Genomic DNA, 12713 nt, shown 5'->3' with positions numbered 1-12713 from the left:
GATAGATATTTCTAGTTCCATTTTACTAGAGATTTAAGAAAAAAAAAAAAAGAGAGAGAGAGACTCAGAGAGGCTATCTGACCAAGCTGACCAGTTATAGAACAGCCCTCATATTTTACACCAAGGCTTCTGACTCATTCTGCATCTAGTTCTCTCTTTTTCCACAGTAATTTGGGGTGGGGGGGGAGGTGGTAGTAATTTTCAGTATGAAAAGGCAAAAATATATGATACTGAAAGATGAACTCCCCAGGTCGGTAGGTGCCCAATATGCTACTGGAGAAGAGTGGAAAAATACTCCAGAAAGAATGAAGAAACAGAACCAAAGCGAAAACAATGCCCAGTTGTGGATGTGATTAGTGATGGAAATAAAGTCCAGTACTGTAAAGAACAATATTGCATAGAAACCTGGAATGTTAGGTCCATGAATCAAGGTAAATTGAAAGTGGTCAAACAGGACATTTTAAGAGTGAACATCGACATTTTAGGAATCAGCGAACTAAAATGGACCGGAATGGGTGAATTTAATTCAGATGACCATTCTATCTACTATTGTGGGCAAGAATCCCTTAGAACAAATGGAGTAGCCCTTATACTCAACAAGAGTCTGAAATGCAGTGCTTGGGAGCAATCTGAAAAATGACAGAATGATCTCTGTTCATTTCCAAGGCAAGCCATTCAGTATAACAGCAATTCAAGTCTACGCCCCAACCACTAACGCTGACAAAGCTGAAGTTGAACGGTTCTATGATGACCTATAAGACCTTCTAGAACTAACACCCAAAAAAGATGTCCTTTCCTCATAGGGGACTGGAATGCAAAAGTAGGAAGTCAAGAAATACCTAGTGTAACAGGGAAGTTTGGTCTTGGAGGACAGAATGAAGCAGGGCAACGGCAAATAGAGTTTTGCCAAGAGAACACACTGGTCATAGCAAATACCCTCTTCCAACAATACAAGAGACAACTCTACACATGGACATCACCAAATGGTCAATACCAAAATCAGACTGATTATATTCTTTGCAGCCAAAGATAGAGAAGCTCTATACAGTCAGTAAAAACAAGACTGGGAGCTGACTGTGGATCAGATCATGAACTCCTCATGAATACTCACTGGAAGGACTGTTGCTGAAGCTGAAGCTCCAATACTTTAGCCACCTGATGTCAAAAACTGACTCATTAGAAAAGACTGTGATGCTAGGAAAGATTGAAGGCAGGAGGAGAAGGGGGATGACAGAGGATGAGATGGTTGGATGGCATCATCGACTCCATGGACATGAGTTTAAGAAAGCTCTAGAAGTTGGTGATGGACAGGAAAGCCTGGTGTGCTGCAGTCTGTGGGGTCACAAAGAGTCAAACACAACTGAGCAAATGAACTGAAACAAATAATTTTCAATGATAATATAATTAAATTTTATCTATGATGACCCTTTTCATACTATGGAATAAAATGTTTTTGAATCAAAACAAAAGAGGAGTAGAAAATAATAATGACTATAGCAAAAATAGCACTAAATGAACAATTTAACTAGGTAAATTCTGGATGAGAAGTGAGTAATGCGGCATTAGAACTGGTATGATTTTGAGGAAACTACATTTGTTACTTCATTTTTTTACCCGAAAATACGGATGCAAAACTTCCACTGTCTTTGCCAAAAAACTAGGATAAAATGGAATTCTGAATGGCAAAACCCATCATGGTGCCCAGAAGGTTCTACTACACTATGGTGACACTAAAACAAACTTTAGAACAAACAGCCTTATCTGTTCATTTCTTGTGACATGTGAGCCTCCTAAAATGTACAGAAAGGGAAGTCTACCCCAGCTCCCAAGCACCTGCTCATGAGATCATCCCTTCTCAAAAGACCAAAGGTACTGAAATACCGGCAGCAGGAAGTTCTGGAAAATATAGATTGCAGGAGTTCATTTCCCTGTGGCACAGTCAACAACATCACTGGGAAGATCCGTGACTCGGTCCAGGGCTTCCTCACCCATGAGCACGACAGCTTGGTACTGAGCTCTGCTCTGTCAGTCACATGGGCCAAAGAACCAAAATAAACACACGTGTGGCCCCAGTCATCTAAGCCCATAACCAAATCCCACGGGACCCCTGTTCCAAGGCGCACACACAGCGCCAGATTCAGAAACAGACCTCTTCCAAGTTTCCTTCCTGTTTTATGCAGGAAATATAAAATGAAATGTTACCTCTTTTCTCTTTAGTGAAAAAAAAATCTCTCTCCACATTCTCAATTTCTGATTTATTGGTTTCATAGACATGAAACATCAATACCAATGGCTCTATATAAGCAAAGACAAAATATTATTTTCCACTGTTTTTTAAAAGGCTGAGGTCATTTTTGCCCCAATTCCTACAGAGTGATAAGCTTAAAATCAAGCCATTTAGCTCACAGTCAGGTCCAATAAATCACTGGAAAAAATAAATGGAAAATCTTGCCAAAATGTAACCATAGTAACACCACAGATGCGTCAAGAAATGGTGTGCTCATTTGCTTCATTCCCCATTTCTTAAATTGGAATCTGAGTAGGGGAAAAATTACACAGAGAACAATCATGATTCTGCAATTACTGAATTATGCAAAATTGCATCCAACCTGCTTACTAGAACTTCGGAGGCAGCAACGGTCGAGCTACAGAAATAGCCCTGGATGGCTTACAAGTCCCAAAGCCCTGGATCTGCCATGTAACAGTTACTTGATTGCTCTGTGTTTCCTCATCTGGAAAATGGGTACTGGAAACCTCAACCTCAAAGGGCTGCTATTCTAAGTGTAAAATGGGACAGTATATCAGAGGTAGGACAATGGCTTGAAACCCTAGTCACATTTGGCCTTACTTTAATTGGCTTACCTTCCTGTCTTGATTTCTTTCTTTATTTCTATAAAAATAGAAAGGCAATCCCTGCCCATTCATGTGAGTAACCATAGGTATTATCATCATTATTATTATTAATCCAAGTGTAAGGAACAGTTAGGATACTATTAGGATTATGGCTTTCAATACTAATAATACAAAATTAAAAGAACTGGGGGCCAGAGATTCACATTAATGCATGATCATATTTTCTCTGTCAAATGCAGCTCTGAAAATCAATAAATGTGGCTCTTCCACTCAGCAGAAAGAGGCAACTTTGGGGCACTGGCCCAAGTCACTTGCAGTCAACTCAGTCTCTTACTCTTGGCTTTATGAATAGGTGAAATGGAAGGCAGGGTCTGTCCTAAAATCTGATCGCCAAAGGTCCCCAGCTACGCTTCCAGTCTAAGTCCCTGCAGAACCACGGCGTGCCTGAAATCTATTCTGTTCATCATTTTCAGTAGTATGAGGAAACACTAGCACTCAAGCACATCACTGGAAAAATATTACTTCTTTTAAAAAAAAACCGTCCATAGCAAATGAATTAGAACAATAGGCAGAGTACCTTGAACTTCAAATTTGTCCTCCTTTTTTTAGGTGATTAAAAAAATTTTTTTTAATTATAAAATTTTGAAGGACTGGATAACAGGAAAAAAGAAAACTCCCAAGTAATAAAATAAAAATCATTCTTTCTTCTTATTTTCTTCTTTTTCTCTTCCTATTTTGAATGAAGGTAAATAATCACACATCTTCCCAGGATTCTCATCTCATAATGAGCTGGATGAGAATGTAGACTGATAGAGCATGGTTAAACCTCATGATCTGGTAGGCTGATTCCCTCCTCCCTTCCTTCTTTCCCTTAACCACAAAATTCCCAATGTCATAGTCCCTATGTTCTATTATCTTGCTTTCTCAGATTTGGTCTTATCTAATAGGTCCCTTGGACTGCAAGGAGATCCAACCAGTCCATTCTAAAGGAGATCAGTCCTGGGTGTTCTTTGGAAGGAATGATGCTAAAGCTGAAACTCCAGTACTTTGGCCACCTCATGTGAAGAGTTGACTCATTGGAAAAGAGTCTGATGCTGGGAGGGACTTGGGGCAGGAGGAGAAGGGGACGACAGAGGATGAGATGGCTGGATGGCATCATCGACTCAATGGACGTGAGTTTGAGTGAACTCCAGGAGTTGGCGATGGACAGGGAGGCCTGGCGTGCTGCAATTCATGGTATCGCAAAGAGTCGGACACGACTGAGAGACTGAACTGAACTGAACTGAACTGAATAGGTTTGGAACTTTGGGATTTTTAATCTGTGGAATCACAGAGGCTTTCTTCAAAGGAAATCATACATGAAATCATGATTTATGAATTTCATTAAGGTGGGAAGAGAGAGTTCACTGAGGCATTCCCTTTGCTGAGGGCCACCAGAGACCTACTGAAATCCTCAGAGGTCAGTTTGAAGGCCTCTGGCCTGGTCCTTTCCACTCATAACAAAAATGGTTAACATTTATGAGGCTTACACCGTGCCCATACGATACAAACACATGACAAATGTCACTCCTCTGACTTTCTAACAGTTCTGTGAAGTTAGTAAGAGTGAGATGTCTTTTTCACTACTGTGAAAACATGCCCTTACAAAGGATAAATAATTTGCCTGGCATATTCAAGCCAGAACTTGAAAAACTAAGTAATTCACCTGGTTAGGTACTCTGTCTGTCAATTGTTTTGCTTGTTTTTAAATTGTTTCGCCATTTTGGGGCCTCCCCTTGCAGTATGTGGGGTCTTAGTGTCCTAACTAGGGATAGAACTCACACCCCCTACATTGGAAGCGTGGAGTCTTAACCACTGGATTGCTAGTCCCACACTGTCAATTTGGACTCCCTGCACTTAGGGAGTCACTAAATGAGCAAACTGCCAAGTACTCCAGAACCAGCTATTGTTTGTCTTCCCTCAACTTTTCACACACCCACCAGCAGTAAGATGTCCCAAACTGGCTACTTACAAGGCACAGCATGGCGGTAAAGGTTATCTCTTATGGTCTGCTGGAGCTCATGATCAGGCGACCCTTTCTGGAACCTCTGATTGAGAAAATGTCGCAGGTCTTTGTTCAGCTTTCCTCCTATAGGAAATATATAAAACAGAAGGCATCAAACATCAGGTTTCCTAGAGACTGAGCAGCCTGAGAGCCATGTATAGGAAAGCCACAAGAAGCCATTCTAGTCTGCTACCCTCTGTCATCAGGAAGACTTAAGTTTTGGTTTTCCTATGCAGGGGAAAAAGCAAGCAGGAATGTAATAAACATAAAACAGCACTGAAACAGTATTAATTTGGGGATCCCAATTCACATAATACTAGGAGAATCAAACAACAAAGAATTCAAAAGAAGCTATTACATTTAAAATATGTACTGTAGACACTTGCAAACATTATTAGATGGAAAGTGGATGGCTGAAATCTTACAGAGGACAATCTATCAATAGCTGACAAATTATAAAATGCTCTTTGACTAGGGATTCAACTGGAATAAATTTACTCTATGGCTATACTTGCAAAAGTCTGCCCAAATCTCCAGTATTGTTCACTGAAACATTTTTGTAGCAGTGAATAAATAAAAATAATCACAAAAAAACCCTGGAAACAACCATCAGGAATCAACTAAGTAAAACTATCATCTGCATAATAACTACAAAAGCTAGATCTTCATGTGTTGGAACTGCAGGAAAATATGTGGAATGGTAACTACCATCTGACCTTTTATGTGAGAAGAATAAAGAAAAGGAGAGACATGTATTAATGGAAGGAACCACCAAAAAGTTTTAACAACAGTCTCCTTTAGGAAGAAGGACTTGAGTTTGGGAAATAAAAGAGGATACGTCACTCTTCATTATACAGACAGAAAGAGATATATAGATCTTACTATTCTGTGTTGATTTATAATCACTGAACACATTTTTTTTTTTTTAATTGGTGTTGCTTAAGCAATAGTTATCTGGGCTGGTCTATGTGTTTATTTCTTTTTAATTCTCTACAGTTAACAGACCTAAACAAAAGCTTAAAAAATATATTATTACAAAATGTATCACAGAAAGAAGAAGGTAACCAAACTTTTAAAAAAAATTATAAACACAAATTATAGTATACATGATCAGCAGATGGGTTATAGATCAACATAGCTAACACTTATTCTTAATGGAGAAAACTGCTTCAGTGACAGCTAAAAATAACAAGGCTAAGATTGTCCTTCTGTTTTTAGACAAGATAAAAATTAAGTAAGAGCATCTTTAGCATTAGAGAAACAATGCAGTATCCGTGTGAACCACAGAATTCACGTCTTCAGAAGATAATTTTCCCATAGTCAAAAAGAGCAAGTTATGAGCATGAAAGTTTGATGGTTAAGAAGATGCTATGATTCCTAGGAGAGGAATTACTGATCTTTATTTTAGTATCATATTCTAAACCAGATTTCCTACTATAGCTGATCATTTTAGAATAGACTAATGAAACTCAATTTGAACTACTTTATTTGAGTTGTAGTACACCTAAGATTTCAAGTGGCCAAAAGAAAAATACATAGCTCTATCTCAGGTCATTCAATTATTCATCAAATATTTATTAAGAAGACACACACACACACACAAACACACATTTCCCACCTCCCCACAATGGTCTGAATATATAGTTTATAAAATATATACAATTGTGCATTAAGCATATGAAAAGATATTCAATACCGCTAATTATTAGAGAAAGGCAAATTAAAGTCATAGTGAGATCCTACTACATACCTGCCACAATGGAAAAAATCAATATTAGGTTTTAGCAAGACTGTGAAGCAACAGGAACTCCTATATACTGCTAAGTGAAAGTGAAAGTGAAGTCGCTGCTAAGTGAAAATGAAAGTGAAGTCGCTCAGTTGTGTCTGACTCTTTGTGACCCCATGGACTATAGCCTACCAGGCTCCTCTGTCCATGGGATTTTCCAGGCAATATACTGCTAGTGGGCGTCTAAAATGGGAAAACAACTTGACAGTATTTTATAAACTAATCTTCACTAACCAAATGACCCAATTCCACTGTTATTTATGCAAGAGAAGTGAAAACAAGTACACACATATAAACACAAAACTTATAGATGAATCATCACAGCAACTTCATTCATTATATGCTAGCCCCAAATTGGAAACAATCCAAATGATTATCAACACTGAATGGATAAGGGAACTGTATTATATTCAAACAACAGGATGCTACACAACAATTAAAAGATACAAACCACGAATATTGATGAATCTCAAATACATTATGCTGAGCAAAAGAAGCCAGACACAAAAGACAACATATTATCTGATTCCACTTATATATAAAGCTTCACAGCAGGCCTATCTACAATGACAGAAAACAGTTCAGCAGTTACCTGGAGTGAGAACAGGCAGAGATTAACACACAGGGAACAAACTCTATAGAGTATACCTGTAATTTCCTGGTTTTGCAACTGTACTATACAGCTACATAAGAATGCTACCACTGGAAGAGGCAGGGTGAAGGATAAGCAAGAAGTCTGAACTATTTTTTATGACTTCCTGAGAGCCAACACTGATATCAAGACAAAAACTTTTTTAAACAGGGAAATCAAAAGGAAACTTGGGCGGGGGGCGGGGGGGGGGGGGGGGGTGGCGGGGGACGGGCGGCAGGGATTCCAATGCAGTATATCTCAATTGTATTAGTGATAACACAGGTTTACACATTTATCAAAACTTACAGAATAGTATGTCTAAATGGAGACATTTTATAGTATAGAAATTGTACTATCATAAAATCAATTTCAAAAATTTAAACTGTACATAATTATCGAAAGACTATATGGTAGGCACTGTTCTAAATGCTTAGTTTTCAATTTCTCATTAAAGAGAGAAACTGAAAGAAGAGTGGAGTAAATCTTGGTGGTTGAGACAGACAGGTTTGTGTGTGAATCCTGGTTCTACTCTTTATTAGCTGGTGAACCCAAGTGCCTTGCTTACTCTCTGAACCTCACTTTTCTCATTTATGAAAACAGAGCACTGGCGTAACAGTAGCTCTAATACAAGACTTGTAAAGATTATAGGAGATTCAGACAGTACTTGGCGAAGAGAAAGCACTTAATAAAAGATGGAGATTATCACTAGAGTGGGCCACCATTGAAGCAAGTGAAGAAAGAGCTGAGATCAGTCCAAAAACGGACTGGTATTCCTTTTAAAAATACACAGAGGAAATTCCCTGGTGGTCCAATGCTTAGGACACCAAGCTCTCGCTGCCAAGGGCCTCCCTCAGTTCAATCACTGGTTAAGGAACCAAGATCCTAAAAAGCCACACAGAGTGGCCAAATACACACACATACAAAATACTAACTATGAATTAGATACATAAGAAATTATAATTAAAATGAGCTTTTAAAAAATGCACATAAAACTTTTGACTTACATGGCCAGAAACAAAATACAGGCACAGGGAAATTTGGAATAAAGGCTACTTCTAGAGTTTCCAGAAGGGAATAAAACTCTCAGTTTAGTTCAGTCGCTCAGCTGTGTCTGACTCAGAGACCCCATGGACTGCAGCACACTAGGCTTTCCTGTCCATCACCAACTCACGGAGCCTACTCAAACTCATGTCCATCGCGTTGGTGATGCCATCCAACCATCTCATCCTCTGTCATCCCCTTCTCCTCCTGCCTTCAATCTTTCCCAGCATTAGGGTCTTTTCCAGAGAATCAGTTCTTCACATTGGGTGGCCAAAGTATTGGAGTTTCAGCTTCAGCATCAGTCCTTCCAATGAATATTCAGCACTCTAATAAAACTCTACTGCACTAAAATTTTCTGGACATGTGTAAACTGGTTAACATTTAGCACAGATTTAATATACTCCTGGCACTGTGCCACCAACTTGATAGACATGAGCTTAAGCAAGCTCCAGGAGTTGGTGATGGACCCCTGCCTGGTGTGCTATAGCCCATGGGGTCGCAAAGAACTGGACACGATTGAGCGACTGGACTGAACTGAACTGGCACTGCACTGGAATTGTTCAGAAAATAAAATCAACTAGTAAATTACTGACATGTGATAGTCATGCTGGTCAACTCTACTTCTAGGTCTAAACGTTCTTGAATTTGACCACAAGGAAAAGAAAGTTTATCAGCAAAATCCCCATTGCCTAGAACCTAGTATTTATATTCCCCTAGGAGACCAGAGTTCTGTGCAATAAAAACACACTGACAGCTAACATTTGATCTGTAAGCTGTAAAGATGTTATGGGATCCAAATGTACCACTGCCTAAGTCAAAAGCAATTCCGAAGACTCGGGATTCAGTATCTCTTTATTTCATATAGGTCCTTACGAGTCCAAAACAAAAATCCAAAGAAGACTCAGGATAGAGTGTTCCTTTATCCCACATAGATCCTTATGAATCATATTCAATACCTATCAAGATGAACCTGGGGCACTGAGACTGGAAGCATTCTTAATTCATAGACACTCTTTGTTGACACTTGAGCTTTACAATCAAACTAGCCAAGCTAGCTAAAGTTTATGATCATCAAACTAAAACTCCTCCCTACTGCGGATGTGCAAAAGGGCAAGGTTAACTTCGCTGCCGGTTAACATTTACTCTGTGTTCCATGACATTTATAAGCCAAAAGCCTCAACCTTCGCATTACATTAGAAATACTGTACTTTTTGGGCATCTAATCTCAAATTAATTGCCAATTATTCAGGGGAACATGTCTATAAATCTTCTCCTAATTGTCAAGGGCAGTGAGCCAATGAAATAATAATTGTTAGAGGAAGGGTTTGTCATAGCATCTTCGCTCTCTGTGAAATTCAAGATTTGTTTTGCAAATGGAAAAGAGAACACAGGTCAGCAACATACAGAACTTTTTCCAACAAAAGGTTTCAGAGCTAATTTTAAGATAATTTTATTATTTAAATAGCAAAAGGGGGACTTTAGACCCTGTCTTGGATTAGCCACTATTTCATATTTTCATATGTATATATCTGGAATTCTGTGGTTTTAAATGTACAACAATATAGCTCTGCTCTTTTGATTACCATTACTTGACAGAAATTTAACCATGTCAATCAGTGTACTTTTGAATTATTTAAATGCTGTATAATATTCCATTTTTAAAATACAGTAATTTTATTTCTCCTTCAGAGATAATTAGGCTATTTCCAATGTTGCTGACAATTCAACAATGCTGCAGTAAGTGTCATTAAAATACTTTAAAAAAAAAAGCAAAACTGTGTATTTTTTTACTCTTAAAATATCTAAACCTGGAAATAGATGTAGTCACCTTCTAACTTACCTAGGTATCTCTAAATTCTCAAAATCATTGGGGCCAACTTGCTTTTCTACCAAAAGGCTGGGAAGTCCCATTTCCCCACACTTAGGCCAACATTTGCCATTATTTGTGAATGTAGGGTCCTGGGACTAGTCCCAGATTTGAAGATTTGCTAGGAAGATTCACATGACTCAGAATATACTTGTACTCAAAGCTATATTTCATTATGGAAAAAGGGTACAACTCAAGTGCAGCAAAGGGAAAAGGTTCCAGGGGCAGTAAAGTCCAAAGGAAATCAGGTACAAGCTTCTGAGAGCCCCCTCCCCGGTGAAGTCACTCTAACTCCCAGGGCAACAATGTGAAATGTGCCCTTTAGACACTCAAGGCAGCTCATTACACATAAGGGCCCAGAATTTGTATTAGGAACTAATCATGTAGGCAGCCTCTGCCTGGCATAAAATCAAGTTCCAAACTCTCAGAAGGAAAGGATAAAATGTATCTTTTGCATCAACAGTTAAAGCACAATAAGCCGCTATTAGTTCTGGGAATGGAGAGAACCCTCTGGAAATGCAATTTCCTAGACCCGAGCCAAGAGCCAATTTGGTACGCTGGCATTCAAACTAACCAGCAACTCTTTTCTGCACTGTCCATGGTGTTTCCCAGGTGGTGCAATGGTAAAGAATCCACCTGCCAATGCAGGAGATGCAAGAGACAAGGATTCAATCCCTGGGTCAGGATGATCCCCTGGAGTAGGAAATGGCAACCCACTCCAGTATTCTTGCCTAGAAAATTCCATGGACAGAGGAGCCTGGTGGGCTACACAGTCCATGGGAGGGCAAAGAGTCACACATAACTGAGCATATACAAACCACCCATCTTTTTAAAAAATCTTCCTGATCTAATAAAGATGAATTGATATTTTATCAATTTATTTGATACATTACACTAATTTATTTACAAACCATGTATTAATGAAATTGGACCTTCTTTTTTTCTTTTTAACATTTCTTCTCCTGTAACTTGCCTGTTCATAGTCTTTGTGTATTTTCCTAATAGGTTGTCTTGTTATTCTTGATAAGATGCTATTTATATATTCTTGGTATGATTCCTTCATCAAGTATTTACGTTACAAACCTTGCCTATTATTATTTAAACATGAAACAATTCCCAAAATAACTGCGTTGTGCTATTCTCCAACTATTGCTCTCCCATGCTAGATAGTTTTCTACCAACTCAACCAGAGCATCATTTTCTGCTCTGGTCTCTATGAGGGATTATGAGGGAACTCTGCTCTGATCTCTATCTCCTAGAATACAGATTCTAAGCAGGAATGCTAGTCAGTAGAAATCTGCACGGTCAAGAAATTAGTTTTCCACATAAACAAAAGTACCTACGGAATGGGAGAAAATATTCAGTATGTACAAACGATGCAACCTATTTCGGATTTATTTCCAAAATATAGAAACAGCTCATGCAGCCCAACAACAAAAAAACCCAAAAAAACTCAATCAAAAAATGGACAGAAGACCTAGGTAGATATTTTTCCAAAGAAGATACACAGACAGCCAAGAGACACATGAAAATATGCTCAACATTGCTAATTATTAGAGAAATGCAAATCAAAACTACAATGAGATATCACCTTATATCAACCAGAACTGCCACCATCAAAAAGTCTACAATTAATAAATGCTGAAGAGCATGTGGAGAAAAGAGAACTCTCCTACATTGTTGATGGGAAAAAGTAAATCTGTGCAAGCACTACGGAGAATAGTATAGAGGTTCCTTAAAAAAACAAAAAATAAAGCTACCATACGATCCACCAACCCCACTTCTGGGCATATACTTGGAAAAGGTGAAAACTCTAATTCAAAAAGATATGTGAACTCCTATGCTCATAGCAGAAATATTAACAATAGCCAAGTCATGGAAGCAACCTAAGTGTCCAGCGGTAGATCAATGACTAAAGAAGATACAGTGTATGTGTGTGTATACACGCAGGCATGTGCACACACACTCAAAAAAAAAAAAAAAACCTGAAATATTACTCAGCCATAAAAAAGAATAAAATACTGTCATTTGCAACAAAATGGATGGACCTAGAGAATATTATATTAAGTGAAGTCAGACTGAGAAAGGCAAATGCTATATGATACCACTTATATGTGGAATCTAAAGAATGATACAAATGAACTTATTTACAAAACAGAAATAGGCTCATAGACATAGAAAACAAACTTATGGTTACCAAAGGAAAAGGGAGGGGTAATATATATATATACATCTGTATATATGAACTATATACAGGATAGGCTTTTCTAATACAAAATTATAAGGTGAAGAACAAATGTACTAGCTTTGTAGTCACTCAGACTTACAATCTGATATATGTTTAAATGAGCTTTGTCCGAAAAATATGTTCGCTATCTGTTTTGTCATAACATATTTTTCCTAATGTTTTTCTTATTGTGAAAATAAGATAAGTTACTGGTGAAATTTAATATTTAATGGGTACAGAGTTTCACCTGGGAAGGACAAAAAA

At 38.2% G+C, this 12713-nt stretch overlaps 1 protein-coding gene across 41 annotated transcripts in view; it reads right to left on the bottom strand.

The window, feature by feature from the left end:
- The window catches only part of MAGI1 (membrane associated guanylate kinase, WW and PDZ domain containing 1), a 645902-nt gene that overhangs the window by 258618 nt on the left and 374571 nt on the right, over positions 1-12713 (bottom strand). For all 41 annotated transcript variants that reach the window (XM_086366992.1, XM_086366969.1, XM_086366972.1 and 38 more), the window contains one exon: positions 4865-4981. In XM_086366992.1, the coding sequence (XP_086223118.1) occupies positions 4865-4981 (117 nt within the window). The remainder of the gene's footprint in view (positions 1-4864; positions 4982-12713) is intronic.

This window comes from Bos grunniens, chromosome 22 (assembly GCF_055505025.1).
Source record: "Bos grunniens cultivar Pamir isolate PY7600 chromosome 22, Bosgru_T2T1.0, whole genome shotgun sequence".
NCBI lineage: Eukaryota > Metazoa > Chordata > Mammalia > Artiodactyla > Bovidae > Bos > Bos grunniens.
The sequence above is the reverse complement of the archived record's forward strand: the minus strand, read 5'-3'. Positions and strand labels throughout refer to the sequence as shown.